The sequence below is a fragment of the Falco naumanni genome, chromosome 10 (genome assembly GCF_017639655.2).
Source record: "Falco naumanni isolate bFalNau1 chromosome 10, bFalNau1.pat, whole genome shotgun sequence".
Classification (NCBI taxonomy): domain Eukaryota; kingdom Metazoa; phylum Chordata; class Aves; order Falconiformes; family Falconidae; genus Falco; species Falco naumanni.
The window spans coordinates 37,685,680-37,707,573 of record NC_054063.1 but is presented as its reverse complement, the minus strand read 5'-3'; the positions used below and the strand labels follow the sequence as shown (position 1 = coordinate 37,707,573).

Sequence of the window (21,894 nt, the reverse complement as noted above, 5' to 3'; positions counted from 1 at the left end):
TGCTATTTTAGGCTGTAGGGTTAGCAGCCTGTGTGTTTCTAAGCAGGTCTAAATTTAGAGGGTTGCTACAAGTAGCTGTGTTACAAAACCTTAATTTTTTGTTAATACAATAGCAAGCAGTCTGAGCACAAACTGATTTTTATTTTTTTTTTCCCTTTCATTATAATGTGATGAACACACATCACTGTTTTGGAATATGCTCTTGTGTGCATTTTACTCAAACAATTTTTTTCCTCCATTCTAGTCCAGTTAGAAATTCCTGTTGAATCTGACCAAAGTTTCAGTGAACAAGGATCTCCTGGAAGCACATCACATAGCACAGCAGTCGGTACAGATGCCAGTTTACAGGAAGAAAAAGTTGAAGACACGGAGTCTTCCTCTGTTACTGTCAGGACTCAAGAACCTTCTGTTGATACAGGTTCATTTTTTGATTTCTTATTATTGATGTGTTCAGGCATCTGATGCTTGGTATTGCATGCTTGCACAAGTGTCACTAACAAAAATTCTGCATTCTTGCAATGTTAACCACGATGGAAAATGCTTATTTATATTCATTATGGGCTCAGTTTTGATCTTATGCTTTGGAGATGGATGGCAGTCTTCCAAAAAGTAGAAATCATAATTTCTAAATGACTGAACGTAATATATTTGGCATGTGAATGTTGAAATTAACAAATACTTGTTTTCAGATTATAATTTGGTGTTTGTAATTCTAGATTAAGTTGGACTAACATGTTAAAAGGTCATTGTTTTGTCATTTCTGTGCTGCTTGTATGTGGTAGCATTGATGTTTGGGAATCCTGATTGTGCATTTCTTTTCTATATTATTACGTTTTGGCTTCTGTTGTACTTAAGCCCTAGACTATTAAGAGATTTTAGTGCAGATTCATGAAATATTAAGACAGACACTGAAATGTTTGAACTAACATATATGATCTGTTTTCTCTTAGCTGGGGAGTGTACTTGCCTTTTTCAAACTAAGTTTTCCTATATGGATTGTAGACTACTCCAAAACACAGTGCTGTCCTGTGGTTATTTCTTGTAACTTCAACACTTGTATCTGCAGCTAAGTGGGGAAACTTGAACTATGAATTCACTAGTTTATGCTCTATCAAAGAAGCTTAATTTTAAGTGGAACAGAGCATTTAGAGGGACTTACAGTTGCTCAGCATTGCTAGAGTAATCTTTATGTGCTAGCTTTCATTCTGATTATTGGTTATTCCAGATTTACCCTCCTGCTTGCTTATGTCCTCTTTTATCCACTGGTATAACTGTACAAATGAACTGTCCTCTCCCTTTGCCACTGATGTACGCCTTCAGTGCATGAAGGAATTTATCTCTTTGCGTTTGCTCAGGTTTGACGTGTGAATTGTCTTTTGCTATTTAAAAATTAGAGCGCTCTTGATCTTGCTCTCCTTCCTAACCAGGCTGATGATATATCCACCTGTATTCTGACTATGGTGTATCCATAGTCTTCAATTGATGTCTGTTGGGGCCATGCCTTTCCTTCCCCCTGTTCTGGCAGTGAGTTCAAACCATGCAGAGTGGTTGCAGTTTTTTTGCTAGTCAGGCTGGTGTGACCTTTTCAGTCAGTGAAGTACTTTTGGGTTTAACGCTTTTTTTTTAAACTGATGGGTTGGCGCTTACTTTGGCTCATGAAGGCAAAACCACTGTTTGCTTGTACCTGAACAGGTCATTAATATCTCTGATACCAAGGAGATGCCATTACTGTCTGTATTAGCTCCAAGTACATGAGCTGTTTACAGCCTTCATGCAAATCTCTGAAGCAAAGAAAGGATGTAAAAAGTTTTGCTACTTCCAGTAGCTATTAATTTGTTCTTCCTTTTCTTGTGGCAGATACAATGAATTGAATTTACGTTTTAAGTTGAATACTTGCTCTGAGTAATTGCAGTGTAATATCACTGGTTTCTCTAAGGTCATGTGCTAACAACTGGTGAAGCCCCTCACAAGTGCTTGTCAGGTAGTGCTGTAATAGTCTGCTGTCCAGGTTAGCTAAACTGGTACCCTATTAGAAGTGTGCAGCACCAGCAATGTTAGCTGATGCTGTGCTTTGTAGCTCTTCCCTTTGGAATTTAAATTTTTCCTGCAAGGTGCTCTTGAAACTGAACAGGCATCCTTGAATGTAATTTTGTTAAGATGAACAGCCATGTCTTGTTCACAGATTATCACCCTGGAGTAGCTTTTGTGGATTGCAGGAGGGTCTGGCAGCTATAGCAGTAAAGGAGCATTCATTTTTTTCCTCCTTCATTGAATCTCTGAAGGATGTCCCTGGAGTTCTTAATAGAAAGACTGCAGACATTTGTGTCACAGGGAGTGCGACAAAATGCTAGAAAATAGTGATGCTTCTTGGTCCTGTTGGGAATCTTCTGCTTTGGGCAGTCAGAGAGTAATGGCTGTTGTGACTCCAGTCTTAAGCACGTGAGAAGGTGTGCAGGTACAAGCATGTCTCCAAACAGGTGCAGTGAACTGAATTGCTTTAAGTTGAAGTTTAAGAAGAAGGACTTGCACGTTAAGAGACAGCTCTTCTAAGAGAGACAGAAGATCGTAGCAGTTTTGAAAATTGAAAGAATTTTTAGTATGTCTGAAAATATTTGCTTTTCAGATTCTGTCAAACTATTTGATAGAATATATGGCAAAACTTTCCACTACAGTGGCTATAGTCACCTTTTGGACATGCTTTATGTAGGAAAACAGTATGATAAAAAGCGTTTTAACTTGAGTGATTCTGCATGATAAATATACTGCACTTCTTGAAGCATGTGTTTTAGCTGACAACCATTTAGCCTTTTATTTTGTAAATTCCTGCAAATACTCAGTTTCAAGTGTAGTATTTTCAAGGTGACATTTATCTCTTGGAGGTACTTGGTGAACTACAGATTGACAAACCCCAATTTTGGCAAGGTCTGAGAATTCAGAGAAGGTAAATCTTGGCTTTTTGAAAGAACACACTGTACTATAAGTATAGAAAAACTGTGTTAATTATTACAGATGTTCTCCAAACAGTTAATGCAGTATTAAGAAGACATTTGTTGCAATTAACTTCATAAAATAATCCAGAAGTAGTCACAGAATATTTTGAAAAATAAAGAAGTTTTTACTTTGTACTGTAATATGTATAATCACAAAGCTTTGAGGTTAGTGGTCAAATACTATTAAAAAATGCCTCCTGCAGGGTCATCTACTTTTCCAACTTAAATACTCATTTGGGGTGCAGAGCTTTTCAGGGTGTTTCGCAATGTTTTAGTTTCAAGTAACTGTGAAATCAAAGATGTGTTAAAAATCTTTACTGGTGTGTGTGAACTTGGGTGTTGTAGCTGCATGGTCATATTACAGAGAAGGCTTCCTTTTAAAAAAAAGTTTGGGGATCCGAGTTTAGGGCTATAATGTAGTGAGACCTAGTGTGTTCTCAGCAGTATGTGTAGTATGTGTTAGAGGTTACAGCAAATAAAACACTCCTAGTGGCTATGAAAGAAAATAGACAGAACAGACTTGGTCACGTAAAAATGTTACTTTTTTTGTGTATTTGTTGCTGATGGGGAAATCTCTTCTCCTTCCATGAAAAAACTTTAAGGGAATGATGGGTAGATTTAAAGATTTAAGTTAAACTGAAATAACCAGCAGGTGTTTTTCCTGTACTTGCATACTTATTCTGTTTCAGATTACAAATGCAGTTTACGGTTGTCTTTGTTTTATCCCCTTGAGCTTGTTTAATAGGTGTTGGGGTGAGATGCTCTGTTTTGTAAGGGAGGAACTAGGGAGAGGGATTTGCTTGTACATTTGAAATTTATGAAGTAATATGTCTCAGTTCTGTGTTCAGCATTTGGGGAGCTTCATTTTGGTGGTAGATGGGGCAGGACACCAGTATAATGCTGGTGTGTGACTGAAACATGGGGAGTTCAAAAAACTGTGAACCCTTTGGATGTCTTGCTGTTGTTGCCACTTCCCTCTGTCTGTCTTACGTATATATTGCTAAGCATTTGTAATTTGGGCTTCAACTGGGGAGAATTCCAGCTGAATGTGTAATACCTATATGTGTGTTGTCAGTCACACTGATGTGATGTATGGGATGTGGCCTTCTCCTGAGCTTGCTTAATGGGATACAAGCAGTAAAGCTGTGGGAACATAACTTGGTTCGCTTACTTGCCTGAAGCCTCTGGTATAACTTGAGTGCTCTTGACACTGGCACTTCTGTCAGTACTCGAGCGAGCTGGATTAAAGTTAATTCAGCAATATGCATTTGTACTGAATTCTGACCTGAAGTTCAGCACTATGGGTAGTACCTGAAAATCCACAATCCTGAGCATGGATTTTGTTTCATTTAATTTAAGCCATCTCATTTAACATTAGAAATGCTAGACATTCAGCAAGGTGGGCATCCAGATACAGGAAGCAGGTATTTTTATTGGAGAAAACTCTTTAAGGATGGGGATTAAGAACTGTATAGGGTCTTCTTGAGTAAATACTGTCACCTGAAATCGATATTTCTGTACTTAACAGACATTAAAACAGGTGGTTTCTTGAGAGCAGAGTTTTTACAAATCCATAGATCCTATCGTGGATAAAACTTCTATAGTTACAAGTGGATCTGGATCTGTGTTTTCCCATACCTGCTTTATTCTTACTTGAGGGATTGTGCCTCTATACTGCAGTGCCGATGAGCTGCCTGATGAGGGAACAGTAAGACTTGGGCTTTCACCTCATAGTAGGGTGTGTGTGCAGCTTGACAGAGGCGCCTCAATGTGGGATCTGAAAACATCTCAGAAGATAGCCAGTGGCTTCCTGCTCTGGGGAGTGCACGTGTGTTGGAGTCTGAGCATGCTGTCCTAAAAATAACTAGTGTTGGAGGCTGAAAGCTGAGTTAACTTACTCTGTGGGTTGTTATGATGGGAACAGGTATCTCTCCAAATCTGTGTGTCAAGCTGTTATGTTCCCAGACTGCTGTGTGTATTAAAGAGATTTGGGGATTGGAAAGGGGAGAAGTTGTCAGAGTAGGTGGTGTGGGTGGAAAAAAAGGGGTATTTCTTCTATACAAGATTTGCACAAAATACAGCAAGGAAGCTAAGGTCAAACATATTCTAAATATGTGAAGTGTATTCTCTAAATATGAGAAGTGAAGTGTAACATTGTAGCCCAGTACTAACTTTTTCTGTCTGTAGGCTTTAATTGTAGTCTCTTGATGGGAATTCATTGTCTTACTGCAGAAAAACATTACAAAACAAAATTGATAGCTTTCATTTTCTTCAGTGTGTTGTGTTACTGTTTTTTTGGCATGGGTGAGTAATGCACCCCGGTAGTACTACTTTTAACTTGCATGATGTATAGGAAGAACATGGTTTTTATAGCATTTGAATATTAAGAATTTCTAAGGACAAAAGCGCTCTCTTTAAAGAGTATTTTTCTAGTCATCATTGGAGGATGAATCGGGATCTGTAGTAGTTGCAGGTATTTGTAATGGCAAATACAATTTGGAATGTTTATATGCTTGTTATGTTTTAAAATGTGTATGTAATGTGTTTTGAAAGGGCAGTATAGCATTGCTTGTCAAAACTTAAGATCCTCTCTCTAAAATTTTCAGCAGATTTCTGATTAATTACATGTACTGAAGGATAAAAACCCTGTTCTGGCTTTTGGCTCCTCTAATGTTTAGGGACCGGAATTGGTGATTAGGATTTCAAGTTGTCTTTCAAAAAAACAGTGACAGCCTGTTGGCAAACTTCTGCAGCCAGTTAAAGCTCTGTTTCATATCTGAAAACAGGCTTTGAAGCACTGTACAGCTGTTTGTGTGGCTTTACTCTTACAAATGGATTTGACTCTAAAGTTAAGCTGCCTTTGCTTTGCACTGTGTTGTTGTAGTGTTTGTAGTTGTGTTTCTTGGAACACTCTTAAGGTTACTTTTTTATTTGCATAGACATACGTCAGGGATTCCATTTGCCTTATACTTACCACATTTTTCTAACTCGTCACTTTTAGCTTTGGGTTTCGGTTAAGGAGAAGCATAATATCTCTGCATCCAGTTTGAGAGAGCAGCTGTTTATCCTGCAGCATACCTAGGTAGGATTTGATTCCTTCAAGGTAGTTTTAAAAACTGTCATTTTAAGCCTAACATACAGTATGTAAAGAAGTCCGTCCTGCCTTGCTCACTGAAAAGTTCCTTGCAGCCAGACACCACAATCTGGAGCACAGTGTTTCAGTTATACCTCAAAGTGCAGGTAAAGCCTTCACATCCACCCAGCTGCTTGCCCCCTCTAAAGGTATGTTGAGACTTGGCATTGCACGCTTACAAGCTTTTTGTGCACTACAGACTTCACTGTTTTTATTTTTACAAATTTAGTGCCAGCACAGGGAGGAAACAGTGAGTGGGGGATCGTATGAAATACTGTCTTGAGTAGCTTTTGCAATATCAAGTAATGTTTCAGGCTCAAAAACCTCAACTTCATAAACATGTAGTGGTCCATGATTATTGATGCCATATGTATGTATTACACCAAGCATCTGCTTGAGTGGATTCTGGACATGCTGGAAATGCTTGGATGCTGTCTTTGGGTAAAGTACTTGAAGAAGAGCAATTGGGCAAGATGTTCTTTGTTTCACAGCTGAGATCTTGAAAGACAAAATTTATTGAAAGTAAAGGAAGAAACAGAGTTTGCATGTTAAAATGATGGACAGGAACACCTTTGAGCACAAGAAAACACAAGATTTCAGAAGAAGTAAGACCAAAGAAATAGGTAAATTAACGGGGAGGCTGACGCAGTGGTGTGAAGTGATCCAAAGCACAGTGTAAAAACTGTTAGCTCAAGAAAGCTAGTGGTAACAAACAGATAATGTTAAAAATAATACAGATGGAAGCACTGGAGAACATATGTTCTAGAGAGACTTGATGTGTGGTGTATGAAGGTGTGGACTCAGGTTGTGGTGCAACTAGAGACACTTTATTGTACGTAGAAACTCATATTTATATCTCTGAGCCCGGATACAAATTCCATCTGTATAGAGGAATGAAGGGTTAATTGAAAATGATAATATACAGCTGTGGGCTGGCTTCAGGGGCGGTGGGTTGGCTGACTGGATAAGGTGCAGCTGTGGCTGGTTCCTGCTGAGTAGTTAAATGGCTCTAAGGGAGATGGGAGAGGAGCACTGGGTGAAGAGGGACCTGGAAGAAGCACAGGGAGGAGAGCAAGCCTCCTGGATGGAGGAGAGCTAAGGAGAAGGACGCAGCAAAGGTAAGAAGCGGGGTGGACTGGCCTGAAGAGTCTGAAGAACCAGCACGGATAGTAGATGACCTTTAGAAACCTTGTGGGGGATTGGTGGCTGTGCTGGGGCAAGGTGTGGGAACTACTTACTGAAGTTAACTTGGTATGGGATGGTAAAAGCCTTGTTGCAGCTGGCTAGTTTTGAGAGTGCTGCAACACAGCTGTATGTACCACCAGGCTCATTCATGCAGTTATATAGCTGTATATCACTACAAGCATGCAGACACCTATTTGCTACTTGATAACTATGTTTATCTATCTTAATCTCCTTCATGATACCCAGCTGTACTCTAATCTCCTGCCAGGTCAGACATTCTCAATCCTTCGCTCATACATCTCTCTTCAGACGTTCTCTATCTTTCTCTTCCACATTGATGTGTTTTAGTTTAACAGCAGGTGAAGGGATAATGTGATCTTTGCTTAGTATTTCTGTGGAGACCAGGAAATAACAACTAGAAGTCTCATCAGTTTAACAGGCAGTTGTGTGTGAAGATCTTATGGCTAGAAGCTGCAGCAAAACCAGCTTTAATTGGAGGAAAATGGTATGGGCACTGTTGCCTTTCTGGGATAGTTTACCAGCGTGTGGCAGAAGATGCCTCAGGACTGCAGACCTTTTTCAGTCAAGATACTGTGCTGCTGCCAAGCATTCCTGTCCCAGCAGGAGTCAACTGACACAAAGAATTGTGGGGTGGGAATCTCAGAAACTTCACACAGTGACATTTTACTGTAAACTTTCTGCTGAATGTGGCCATAGCTTGAACCTTGGATAATACAGCACAATGAGAAATGAGACAGGTTGCTGACTTGAGTGCTGAAAGGGTGTTTTTCCTCTGAAGTGAAGGTTAAAGGAGACTGTTGTTTGACCTTGAGTCTCTGTGCTTTGTATTGTAGTGGCTAATTGAATGCCAAGTGACAAATTTTTATTTTGGTTATAAATATGGAAGAAACAGCAGGTAGCAGGTCTGTCATTAACTTTCCTCTGTACTTGGAGAAAACAGCCATGAAAACTCTGAAAAAAAACTCCTCTGAAAAGGCAAGTGTCTGAAAATCTGAAGGTAGCACAGCAGAACTTTCTCTTCATAGAAGCCGGTTTTAGAACCATGTGTCATGAGCAAAAATTATATATATGTGTAGGAGTGGGAAGTTCCCCCCTTTAGTTGCTTGTGTAATGAGTCTGCTTTAGAGTGTTTGGCTGGGAGCACATGCTCTTTTGGAGGCTCTTCTGGATAGTTGAGTTGGGTATCAGCTCCCTGCTGTGCCTTGGTGGCAGGGAGTTCTGTTGTGTTGATTGCAAAGAAGTAAAATGCCCCCAAATGTGGTGGTGATGGCAATAATTTTAGCCTTGTTTCAAACTGCGTGGGATTGTCTCTGTTTTTATTACTCCGAGTAGTTTCCTTCTGCATACATTGCAGTATGGGTTTTTTCTGCTTTCCTTCCCTTCCCCCAATGTCTTTGTTACTACTGTTCCTTAACTTCAACTAAAGTGATCCTGTGCTCCACTTCTAACTTGTATCTGATCAGTTAGAAGCCATTCCCTGTATCTTCTCCAGAATTTGTCCATCTCGGTGAAGGGGAAGTGCTCCAAGCTTGGATACAGGACCTTATTCATGACAGTTGTGTGACAGTATAATAGTTTCCCTTGTCATATTTGAAATTTTTTTGGCCAGTTCTTCAGACTGTTACCCACTTGTGCTGTGTTAGTTTTATTATCTTCATGTTAGTTATTTAATAGAAACAAGTTCTCTTTCATTGTCCTGAATTCGGGTTTTGAGCTTTACAGTCAAGAGAACCTTTGTGGACTTGCTTTCACTAAATACACAGGTCATTTCACTGACTGTTCCTGAAATATTTTTTCATTACGAATCCAACTTTTGCCTGGTGTACAGTATATTTCAGTTTGGTGTTACAAACTTTGTCATTCTGTAAGTATGATCCAGTTGTCTGGATTTGTTGCAATTTTATTGCCATCCCTGTCAGCACGTTCTTAATAGGGCTATGCCAAAATGTCTTTGTCTCTCCTTGTTGTTACCTTTGTGAAACACCCAAAAGCAGTGTCTTCATTTTCACTATTTTCTTCTCAAAAATTAACTGAATATTGTTTCTTTTGACCAGTCTGATATGCATATGGAGTCTTAATGCTTCAGTGTACATCAATCTCCATAATACCATTACTTGTTTTTTCTCTATGAATGACTTTGAGTTTTGTTTCTTTGTCGTAACTGTACTTAGCATCCTAGATAGCTGTATCTCAAGCACACTCTTTTTTTCACTGTGACATATCCTTTAAGTGTGCAGCTCAGAAACACTCAGCATTTTTATTGCTATATACTAAAAACTTCTGAACAAGCTGTTCTGTGTTCTTATACTAAGATAATTTTGAGACTACCTCTAACACTCATTCAGTGTGTTCCTACATATGTGCACTTATGGGAAGCCTTACTCTTTCTGCACTTACTCTTAATTGTAATGTCTGGATTCTTCTGTGTGTTGGTTTTTTTTTTTTTTCAACTACTTCTGATTTCTTAATTTTCATTCATGTGCGCATACCTTCAATTCTGCATCACTGCTGCTATGTCTGGGTCTTAGCTTTAAACAGTTCTTCTTTCTTAATACTCCCAAGCTTGAAAATACTTGTAAATATGGAAATAATACTTCAGTACTGGCAAAACAAAGGGAAAAATAGTATTTGGAAGGTCTTTTGTAAAAATGACCTTTCCTTTCCATTGCCCTCATTGGTGAGGGATTTTTTTGATGCTCTGTGTGTATTGGTGATGGATAATTGCCTGGATCTCTCTTATATTTCTGTGTGTTTCCAATTTTCTACCTCTCCTCTGTCGTGTTGGGTACAGATACTGGTGATAGTGATGATGTACTCGTCAGTTCAGTGTTCTTCTGTTCATTTCTTAGCAAAAACATGAAATAAGTTTTCTGAAATGCTCAAAGAATAAACAGGAGTTTACTAGGTCAAGCTTAGGTATAGCCCTGGGTTGCGCAGCAGTGCTCTAGAACAGATGCCTTCCAATGTTCTTCTGTTTGAGTCTGAAGACTTTCCTTTTTTTTCTTTTTGAGAAATTAACTAATTAACTAGAGTTTGTAGAAGAGATTTTGTAACAGATGCAAGCAATATTGCTTTTGCTTAGTCATTCATTCTTGTGTTGCTACTTGAAATGTAGTTCTGACATACTGTTTCTGTTGTTCTTGGAAGTAACCAGACTTTGGTGGTAGGACAAGGCATCCAGAAAGCAGGTAGCAAATTAGTTACAAGCAAAGGAGGACTGTTTTTCTTGGAAAGTGCTTTCACCAAAGATGTGAAGAGTTATAAACAATTAAATAAATACTTGATACAATGTAATATTCAGTGTTCTGGCTAAAATACACCATCTTTGTAATTCAGTCTGTTATCTATAGTAGCACTATGTACAGCGATACTAGCTGTTGGGTAAAGGGACTCATGGAAGCAAAATGCCATTTTCTAACAACTCATTCATAAAACCACGGCTATCATGACAACTGTTTTTTAACAGCACAGTAGGGCAGAATTTTCCCTTAAAAGCTATTGATCTTAAAGGCAGATACAGCATTGAAATTTTATTTTTAGCATTTCATAGCTAACATGTTTGAATGCGTGCCCGTTTCTTAACTTTTGTTGTTTTAAGTTTAGGAAACCATTTGATAAATATAGCAAATGCATGGGGGAATTTATCTGTTTTGTTCTTACAGTAACAAAACCTTATAGGAGAACAGATTTTCTTGCATCAAAAAAAGCTGCAACTGTTGATCAAGATCACAAGTTTAGATGCAAGTTCTTGGACTGTTCAAAATCGTTCCGCAAAGCCAAGTTATTGCATTATCACATGAAATACTTTCACGGAGTGGAGAAGGCTGCAGAATCACAGCAGAACAGTGTAAAGAGAAATATTCAAACCAGAGCTGCTTTGGCTTCTGAAAAAGCTAATCAAGAAAGGTCAAAGAGAGGACGGACAGCTGGGTCATTGTGTAAGTATGTTGCTGATCTCTTCGTTTTTTTAAACAGCAGCAGGCAGGACAAACAGGAAAGCAGAAATTTATTTTCTTTTGGGCTGAAGGAGTCTCTTTAGAGCTCTATCTTAGCATATTTCTTTGTGGAGAAGCAGCGTAATATGTGTAAGCATGACCTTTTAGAGAAGGTAGAACTGAAGAAATTCCCTCATCCAGAAATACAGATAATGTTCTGTAACGAACAAACTATGCAGCTTCTCTTATTCCTTTGTAACAGCCCACTTGAGTATTAAACTTCTGTTCTTTTTTTCAGAACGACGATTCCCTGAGTTTGAGTCTCCCCACTGGTGCTGCCACGCCCTCCCCCCCCTTTATTTTTTTTTTCCTTCCCCTGGACAACACTAATTTGACAAGTACCTAAATTAGTGTTCAAAGACTTTTGTTTATTAAGGGAACATTCTGGGTAACTTCAGTTCTCTCCTGTTTCTTACATGGTCTTTACATTTCATGATCTTGACTTCAAGAGTATACTTGGCTAGAAATCCAGTACCAGTTTCTGCAGTATTTACTCTGACCTGTGGGGAAAAAAAGTTGTAGTATTTAACAAATGCAATTGGTACAGCTATACTTGAAAAAGATGCAACTGATGGGTAGTTGAAAGGAATGAAAACTTAATGGTTAGGAAAAATCAATGCCTAAGTTATAACTGCTTTGCAGTCTTCAGAATGATATTAACTTCTGCTTCACCCTCTTGTTCTCTGAAGTGCTTTCTTCCTTGTGTCTTGCATAACATCAGAGTGACAATCTAGGTCTAGCTGTGAATTGCAGCGTTGTTGAGAACCTATTCAATCTTTGTTCTTGTGGACTGACTTCTCGTTGTACTGCAGGTCCATAAAAATTGTCATCTCTCATGTCTGAGCCTGTTGTATAAAATCTTCTTGCTGAATTCTCTGGTGTTTTTTGTCTTTGATCTTTCATTAGTACTCTGTTTAAGAATTTGAAAGTCTTGCAAGTTGTTCACTGAGCTACAGCTTGCTACAGCAGAATATATGTAGCCTTAATTTACTTCATGTCTGCTTTTCCTAATATGCCCAGCAAAGGTTTCCTCATTTGAGGTGCTACTGCCTGTTCTTAACACAAGAAGTGTGCTTTAATGTACTGCTACTACTTGTAAACCTCTACACCTCAGATTCTTCTGTAACTTGAAATCCTACACCTTTGCATTATTTAGGTAGAGGAAGGGGTTTTTTTAACTGTGTTAGGATGTGCCAATTTGTGTGTATTATACTTTGCATGCAGCTTAAAGGAAGCCCAAGCACTGCCTTGACGAAGGCGCTGGAGACAAGTGCTTTATGAAGAATGGCTGCTAACAACTGCACAGTCATCAAAATAGACTTTTTCTATGTCGTGCTTTTCTGTAAACAGACTTCTCTTCTGCTTTCTGTAACTGCATAACTATTTCTGTTTGAGAAGTTTTCCTGTGATTGTCTTGAATGAACTGATCAGTGACTCAAGATCTTGACCCTTTCATTTATCCTTTTCCCCAAGTGCACGCTGTTGGTTTGATGTCATCATCTTGGCTACACTGGCAGGTGATTTTTTTTTTTTTTTTTTATGGTGTTGAGTTGTAACCATATTTGTTTATTTTAAGCTCCCACCCCTTTGATTCCCCATTTGTGGATGGATACTCTTAGCCTGGATTGTTTCGATGATGTACTTCATAGCATATCCCTGCAAATAGCCCTGGGGTTGTGCTGACAGCTGTTGAACAGTGCATCAAAGTGGAAGGCAGACCATAAAGTTTTCAAGTCACCTTCACTGTCAAAGCCTGCTATTGTGGAGCTACAGTAAGGTTTTTCTTGATGAGAAAAAGTAATGTTGTCATATATCAGTTACATCGTGTCTGATGTAGTGCCATTTGGGTTTTAACTCTGTGTGTTCTTAAGTCTTGTAACTCTTGTTGGGGGGTACCACACATTCTAGAGTTAAAGGGGTTTATGAGCTAATACTGTTGTATTTTTTTTTCTTTTCTCCTGTATTTGCGCACATCCCTTCTGTTCTTAATGGCATGTATAGAAAGATAGCCTGCTTAAACAAGACTTTCTCCATTTCTACTGAACACCTTATATCACTTTTTTTAAGAAGTTTTTTCAGGATGTACTGCTAGTGGGGGTAAAGGCTTTTGAATACACAATTAAATATGGTACATGGTGGGTTTAGTTTTTGTTTTCACAATCGTTGTGCGAGCAAAAATTCTCCTGTTCAAAGTGAATATATTTCAATCATTTTACTATTTTGCCTTTTGGTACAAATGTCCTTTTTCCCCTTATACTTCCCTATATTAGATAGGGTTTAGTGCTTAAGAAAAGGCACTCTTTAAACAGATTTAATTTCTAACAGACTTCAGAAATCATGAGTCTTATCTCAAAGCTTGTCGAATAATTCTTGCTTTACAAGCTTTCATACTTAAGTCCTTGTCTCACAAGGACTTTCAGAGTTCTGGGACTCCTTACTGTTTCTGCCACACATTAAATTCAAATAAATTGTAGGGGTGGAACAGGCTAGACTTGAAGTGAAAATACCTACTGTTCCTAAAGTTCTAGGAAATTATGCAATATTCAGGACAGTAGCAAAACCTTTCCCTTGTAGTGCTCAAAACTAGAATTCTGACACATAAGAAAGAAGATGGATGTAAGCATTTAAGTATAATTCCTTTGCACTAAACTGGAGACTGGAAATTTCAGCATCTGAAATGTAAATTGTGCCACTTTGGCATTGGCTTCAAAACATGAGTGAGCTGGAAAGGTTAACGTGGGACTGATGTGTCCTGTCCTTCCCTTTTCCTTAAGGAGGGTTGTACCTTTGCAGTGGCAAGCTTGACAGATACCTCTCTAAATTCTGTAGTCGCTCTTCATTGAACAGAGGGGGAGGAACTACCATTGCCTAGCCTGTATTTTAGATACACCTTACTACTCTGAACAGAATGACTCGGACTTAAATGGCTACTGGATACATTCAGGCAATACCTTTTGTCTTTAATTAATCAGGAAATAGTATGAGATCATTATGATGAAACAGCTCTTCCCCCAGCCATGTGTTACAGTGCTTGTCTCTGAGTTACAATGCTGTTTGGTCTTTACTGAAAGAATTTTCCCTATAGAGAATAAGGCAGTTCATTTTGCGTCCCCCTGGAATATAGGAGATGCAGGCATTTCTGCTCTCAGCTCTTAGATTGCATTGTGTTTCTGCAGGTGCATTATAGAGCCACCTGCAGTCCTTCTGTTAAAGAGGAGAATCAAGACCTGCACAAATGTATAGGGATGCATAAGCTTAAAACAAGCTTTTTGAGCATAGGCTGCAGATGGCTTCTCAAAGGTTGCCTTGCAGGAGAGAGTTGCTTAAGCTTTTGACAGTTCAGATTGAGATGTCAAATTTATCACTTGGAAAGTAATGTGGTGTAGTATCTGTTAAAATTTTTGACAGCTAGTCACTTGATTGCTGTAATAAAAGGAGTAGAACCACATTCTGTGTCCATATGCATTAATCTTAAGACTTAAGATACACTTTTTTGTCTTTGTGGTCCCTTCTCTTTTTTTTCTGCACACTTAGTTTGCTGCTAAAGTACGTCATCCCATAGTGTGACTTACGGACTACAAACACTTTGTGTAAATAACTTTCTCTGAAGGTGCTTGTTTCAGATATGTCCGTCTATGTTATTTTATGTGAAGTGCCTGCAAAAAGTTATTTTTAATAAAGTCTGTTGTTTCCTGATGTAGGCCACTCCAAGGGCACAAGGCATGAAATAGATTCATTTCACCTGCAACTCATAATTTGAACATCTGTACATGTTGACTTTCATTTTCTAGTAAAATCTTTTTATTTGGAGGTGTGTTGGACAAATTTTCTGAAATATGAAAGTCAGCTTGTGCCTGCATTGCACATGCCAGCTTGCATGGCTGTTGCATCTCACATCAGACCTTGGAGAGGCTCTATACTTGGTAGGTAGATAGGTACTGAAGACTTGTCAAGAAATTGCAACCTCTTTAGTTGTGAACAAGTAGGGCAGTTGATACGTGTGTGCAAGGAAATGCTATCAAAACCTTGACTAAGGTGACTGGTGTACTCTTAATGCTCCTAATGGCCACTTTGTAGTGCTGACAGTCTTGATACTGCCCTCAGCACAACTGTCATGCTGGCAGGGACTTAAATCAGTTGATACCCTTATGCTCCTAGGACATAGTTCAGCTCCCCTGAGGAGTTTTGCTCTAATGGAGGTTAAACCTCGTTCTGAGACTTTAAAAATGCTGTGCAGTATTAGGCGGCAGGTTTGGTATGTGGGTATATAATGGCAGCCTCTGTTGGGCAAGTTGCTGCCAGTCTTGGCTCTACTTTCTCCTTGACCTGAAGAAAAAGAGAAGGCAACAGGCCTGTGACTTGCAGTTCAGAGACTGCAGAAAATCTGTTCCTACTGAGGGGTCCATAAAAGGTGCTCAAAGAAAAAAAAGAAAAAGGCATTTTGTAAATAGGCTTAAATTTTTGTACATTACCTCATTAGAAAACTCTGCCTACTCAAAGTTAGTTACAGTATGTCCTGTTACTGCATATGTGTCTTAATGTCAGGAACAACATGTGAAGAAAAAAGGGGTCTTGACTTGTGTTACTGATGAGATCCTAACCGTACATGTATAGGGAGTAGGCTGGCAAACTTGCTTTGACAGCTTGAACATCTAAGGCATCCAGTTGTCAATGAATAGGTGTTAATATGTGAACTCCTGGCATGTGGCTTAGTGATTTCAGGGGATCCTCTGGGGCCTTTCCTGTTTCCTCTGAATGTTGGCTGATGGGTGCCTCTTTGCTAGGCAGTGGGATGCGCGTGGGTGACCTACAAACACAGGGTTTCTTCTTGTAGTAGGTGGAGATCTACATTAATGTCCTCTGGGTTCTGTGGAATTCTGATCCCCTCTGTGGCTTATCCTCAAGAATACTGCATTTCGTTTGTGGAGGATGGCTGTGTGAAATACTTCAGCTATAAGTCAAGATGATATGTGGCCTTTCAGTTCTTGAACATATCCATGGATATTGTCAGCAAATGATCTCACGGCTGTGGGTGGTGGATATTGTCTCATTCACTACGCTTGGGAATTCAGTCTCTGCTTCTTGTGAAGGCTGAATTGTCATCTTAACTGGGGTCTGATATCTTTTATGTTGGGCAGAAAGCTATTGCCTTGTCTGTCATGGAGTCTTGGATGTGTTTAGGTATAAGTTCTCTTAAGGCTCTGTCATGGCTTCTGCATGGTTGAGGTGGTTTCATCTCTCAAGTCTGTATCTGTTAGTTTCTAAGATCCTTCACTGCTTCTGGGTCAGCTCTTTTATATGGGAAAGGATGCTTCTCCCAGGCTTAGAGGAGGCCTGAAAGAACTGTTTAGAAGGCGGCTGTGGGAAGTTAACCAGCAAGCCTCTTCATCTCCAGTTTTTTATGAACATATTTCTTGTTCCTGTTAGTGATATTTAGTGTCATATGAGCTAGAAATTAATCTGCTGGTGCTTAGTTACACCGTCACTGTTCAACAACAGTGAAACTGTTTGCTGCCCTGGGGGTCAGGAGGGCTTTTGTCATCTGTTTGTAGAGAATTGTGTAACTCTAATGATGATTAATGATATTCTGTATCATAGAGGTATTAAAAGGCACTAATACCTGTTTTGATTTTTTAGTTGTAATAATCAGGAATGTGTGGAAGTTGTAGCTTAGGTGCCACCTGTGTCCCTCAGGATATCTCCAAGGCAAGTGCACATTGTCTTCATGGGACCTGTATAGACAGCTTTAGGAAATGCCTAGGAGTTTCCTGTGCACTTCCTGATCAGATCTATATGAGCATAGTGCTGCTGTTCACTACAGACTTGTGATAGTCATCTTGTTGCCTGGTAGCAGAGTGCTTACATGGAGAATTGACTTGCAAGAAAAGATAGTTACAGCACTAACAAAAGTTGAAGGTGTTGCTTACGTAAATACAGTGCATTGTGCACTCTGTGTTGGTCTTTCTTGAAAGTGCAGATCAGGAGTTCTGACGTTGGGAGGAGGCAGAGCGGTAGGAAGTGTTCTTCAGTGAAGGTTGGCTCAGGGAGTCAGGAGGATGAAAGCACGTGGCACACGGTAGGTGGTGCTAACACCGAAAGTCTGACCCCCTGGGAATGTGCAAGCTGCAAAGTAATATGCCTCAATACAGGTTCGTGGTTGTGGTATTGCTTTTTGTTCTCTTGGCAATTTTATGTTGCCCTGTCTGAATTATACTTGAAAATGTTGTAGTGAGAGGAAACAGGATGCCAAATGTGGGAGGCTTAAAAGTTTGGGTCTTCATGGCACAAGTTTCAACACATCAAAAGTTTAGGATAACTTCCCAGTTTCTTAATCTCATCTTCTTCTTACATTTTAAGAGTTGAGTTTAAATTTATTTGAGAGCTCAAAGACCTCACAGGCCCTCTGCACATTTCTATTAATAGAACAAAAGATGTTTCAAAGCTTAACATACTTGTTGATAACTATTTTTTTTTTGTCCGTTATTGAAGAAAAATACATCTGGTGTATAAGAGTACCCTTTAAATTCTCTAGGACAGTGTTACTGGTGGCTCAAAAATCTTACAGAAATGTATTAACCTTTATGTGTCGTAAAAGATAAAACATATTCTTGGTGAACATCTCTTTAAAAATCAGTCTTGCAAAGCTAAAAAAACTTAATGGACACAAAATACAGGGTTTTTTTCCCCCAAGAGTATATGTGCACAGCTCTCAGCCCCCAGGAAGACCACATGCTTTGGGCTCTTTGAAAGGCTGGTGGGATCGAGGTGGCTGTGGGGTTCTTCAAATGCTAATTGATGAAACTTAGTTAAGCTGTTGGGAGAGGGGCAAGTTAGGAGGCTTAAATGAAGGTTGTCTGATTTGTATAGATTTTTGTATTGTAGTTTTGATTTTCTGTAAATAATTTTAGAAGTTAATGCAGAACGGTAGACAATCAGGAAAGCTCAAGGAAGGCTTGTTTACATAAATTATCACCCTGTACTGCTAAAACAGATTGCATTTCAGAAAGTTGGTTAGGGTAGTGGTGTTCCTAAACAGGATATGAAGTACCTTAATTTTATTTTTCAGTTGCTGTGTACCGTGGGAAGAAGTCTTGTCTGTCTGAACTGATGCTGTCTTGTTCAACCCAGTAGTCCTCAGATGAGCAAATTCTCTTAGCAGGAAATTATACAAAAATAGACCTATATTAAAAACTAACAAAACCACACTCAAACAAAAAACTGTCTTTATACTTTTTCTGCAAGATGAGAAGTTCAAAATGTAAGGCCATAGTGCAGTATGTGTTACGTTATCAAGGAGCATTTTCTGGTTTTGATACTTTTACATACTGAAGTATCTTATCAAGGAGTATCTTCTGGTTTTGGTAATTCTTCATGGGCAAAACATGCTACTTTCCACAATCTTGCAGCTCTTGAGATAAATGAGTACCCAGGGAAAGGCAACAGTGAGTTGCCTGAATGGATAAAAGGTACTTTTTGAGACAGGCTTGTGTGGAAATTTGGGGGTTGGTTTAATTCCTGTCTTGTGGCTGCTGTAAAGTACTCTGGCAGGTGACTAGAAGGTAATTATTTGGTTACAGAAAGTTACGAATGGCTCCTATTTTTATTTTTTTTTTCTTCAAGTTCAAATGCAACTTTGGAGTGAGAGGACCAGGGGAAGTCATCTGATGGCCTTCACATTTTTTTGATCTTGGAGTTTCTTTTGCATGAAGAGATCCACTTGATTCTGAAAGCTCCATAATGACAGGTCTTAATGTGCCTTGTTACAGCTTCAGCTTGAAATGTCAGTCAGGGCAGAGTACTTTATAATATTTCTTTTCCTAAGTATGCTCTCTTGGACTCTCTTCCTTCTGTTTTCACTCATTTTCAGGTATTACAATTATGTAGAGGTGTCCAAGTGAAAATCCAACTGGCATGTAAGTCTTCAGACAAGAAGGAGGTTGCCTTTCATATCGGCTGAACTTCTGAGATGCTTATGATGATAGAATGGAACATTCTTGACTAAAGTCAGCAAGCTGTTACTTTTGGCTGCTGGGTCTGATTGGCCAAGATACTTGATGTCATACGCCAAAATGGCAATGTACTTGTCTCATTTAGTCTGGCTGTCCTAGATGCCTTAGCCTTTATCAACTTCACCTGTCTTACCATGTCCAGGAAATTTTCAATAGGACTTGCTAGGTGTGGCTAGGAAGACGAGAACTATTTGACTGGACTTAAATAGTAAATGGAATCTCAGATGAAGTTATATCTATATCTCATGATTTTTTATGAATTTTAGGTAGTGATCCTAAATTCTTGAGTCTCTCCCTCAGTTGAAACACTTACTTTCAGTGATACTTGGAAACTGCCCTTCCTTTAGATGTGCAGAGCTTCTCTGTGGCACTTTTATATGCCTCATTACAAAGCACACTTTTGAGAAGAGGCCAAGTGGTTCCTCTAATTAAATCAATAGCCCCCCGATTGCTTAAAGAAAATCATAGTAAAATTTATCTGACCCATATCTCTGCCAAACTGAACTGCTTCTCTTTCCATCTTTCTTCAAAGCCACAGTATTTCTGGAAGAACCAAGCTTTGAGGAATACCTTTGCATCCACTGTTTACTTTTGGGGAAAAAAACCCAAACAAACAACCCACAAAACCAAACAAAAAAACCCCAAACCCAATAGCAGCACTACAGGTTTAGCCTTTAAATTGGCTTCAGTTTAAAAGCTTTTACAAGGTTAAGTTGCTAGGATTGTGAGCTGAGCAGAGCATCTGATCTAAAACATTCCACATGGACTACCAGAACTGCTGCTGCTGGAGTAGACTTACATTTTTAAAGTATTTAAAGCTTGGACTTCGTCTTTATTTATCTCTTTGTAGATACTCCTCTACACATAGCCCTAAGGAGTACCCCATATAGAGATGAAAAAATAGAAAAGAGAAGAACTTCAACTCCTGTAAGTGTATTAAATAGTCACCGACATTCTGTTAGAGAACAAACCAAGAACCACATAGCAAGATCACTGCGGAAGCCTCAAGAAAAAGAAAGAGTTGAAAATGGTATGCTTATTTAGTTTAATGTGAAAAAGTTAAACTTGGAGAAGTCTTGGAAAGTTTTAAGCACTGTAAGGAATTAATAATATTGATAGAAAGTATTCTGTATGCCACCTTAACAGTTCAGTTTTTTATGAATGTATAGTATAAAATGTAAGTGGCGTTTTTTCACTGTTTCTTTGCCATAGCTTCAAATGAAGGATCAGTATAGGGAATTTCCTAAGTTTTCTTGCTATATGCTTTGGGGTTTATTCTTCCCAGTCAGTGTGTAATATTTTTAAAGTGTAAAAAGTACTAAATTATTTAAGGGCATGAAAAGATTCCTGCTTATTTTTGCTTGTTTAATACATAAGTCTTAATTCTGTTAAACTCTTGGTTGTCCAAAGCATTAAATACTTCTAAGTAATCCTGAACTTGTTGATACCTACACTTGACAAAGATAAAAAAAAAAAAAGGGGGGGGGGGGAAGGGGAGGAGGGGTGGGCAGGACGACCTAGTCTTTTGTTCTGTAGATTTTTATACCATCTGACTACTTCTGGTACTCGGCATTCTTTGTACTATACATCTCTGAACAACTTTACCACTGAATAGTCAGTTATGAAGTATCCTGTAAACCCTGTTTATACTGGAATCTCTTATAGTATAGGTGGGTAACAGCCATATGGGGCAGTGGGTGTGTACGTATATATACGTACACACATATATAATGTTTTTTAATGTAAATTTTATACATGCACACAAAAATATTTATATTTTATGTAAGTATAAAATACAAAATTTCCAGCATGCTTCCAGATCTACTACATCACTACTTTTCTTCAGATATGTAGCGAGATTTTTCAAGTCACAGTGATGAGGCAAACACAAAAAACCTGTTCTGATAGGTGGTCTTTGTTCTGATGACAGTCTTGAAAAGGTCACCTTACTTAACTGTCACTGTATTGTTCTGTTGGTCATAATAGTCAGTACTTAGCACCACTGTTTATTCTTGGGCATTCTTTGCTGCCTTCCCTTGCAAGGATGGTTTGAATAAGAACTGTTAGTGTCTTATCACGGGGCTCACTCAGTGGGACAATTTTGTACTTGAGAGGTATGGCATATAGAGATTAGAATAAACTTTCACAGCAGGGGTGGAGGATGTGACTGAGTACTCATCCTGGTCCTCACTACTTTCTCTGCCATTCAAGGAAATTGAAAGGGCTTAGGTGTATGTTTTTACAAAAAAAAAAAAAAAAAAAGCCAACCAAACCTTTTCAAAATATGCAGTTGTTTTATGGTGAATTTTTAGGATTGTATAAGGCAATTTAACTTTCTTTTGGATCACGTGAATCTATGAGGATGCACTTAACCTACTTAGCCTCCTCATTTGGTCTCTTTTCAGTGACAATTCAGACTCCTTACAAGAAACCACTTGAGACAAACAGGTTCTTCAGTATAGAGTTTTTGGAAGATCTCTTGTAATACTCATTCTTTGCAGGTTGTTTGTCTTTTTTTTTTTTTTTTTTTTAGAAAACCAAAACCTCTGCATTAACTGTGT

At 38.8% G+C, this 21,894-nt stretch overlaps 1 protein-coding gene across 10 annotated transcripts in view; it reads left to right on the top strand.

Annotated features, from left to right (window-relative positions):
* The window catches only part of PHF20 (PHD finger protein 20), a 71,950-nt gene that overhangs the window by 26,223 nt on the left and 23,833 nt on the right, over positions 1 to 21,894 (top strand). For 7 of the 10 annotated variants that reach the window (XR_005829884.1, XM_040608306.1, XM_040608305.1 and 4 more), the window contains 3 exons: positions 245 to 418; positions 10,992 to 11,267; positions 20,184 to 20,363. Coding sequence is in view for 9 of the 10 variants with exons in the window: in XM_040608306.1 (XP_040464240.1) it covers positions 245 to 418; positions 10,992 to 11,267; positions 20,184 to 20,363 (630 nt within the window). In the remaining variant the exon portion in view is untranslated. The remainder of the gene's footprint in view (positions 1 to 244; positions 419 to 10,991; positions 11,268 to 20,183; positions 20,364 to 21,894) is intronic. The other 3 variants (XM_040608312.1, XM_040608311.1, XM_040608313.1) reach the window with 3 other exon arrangements.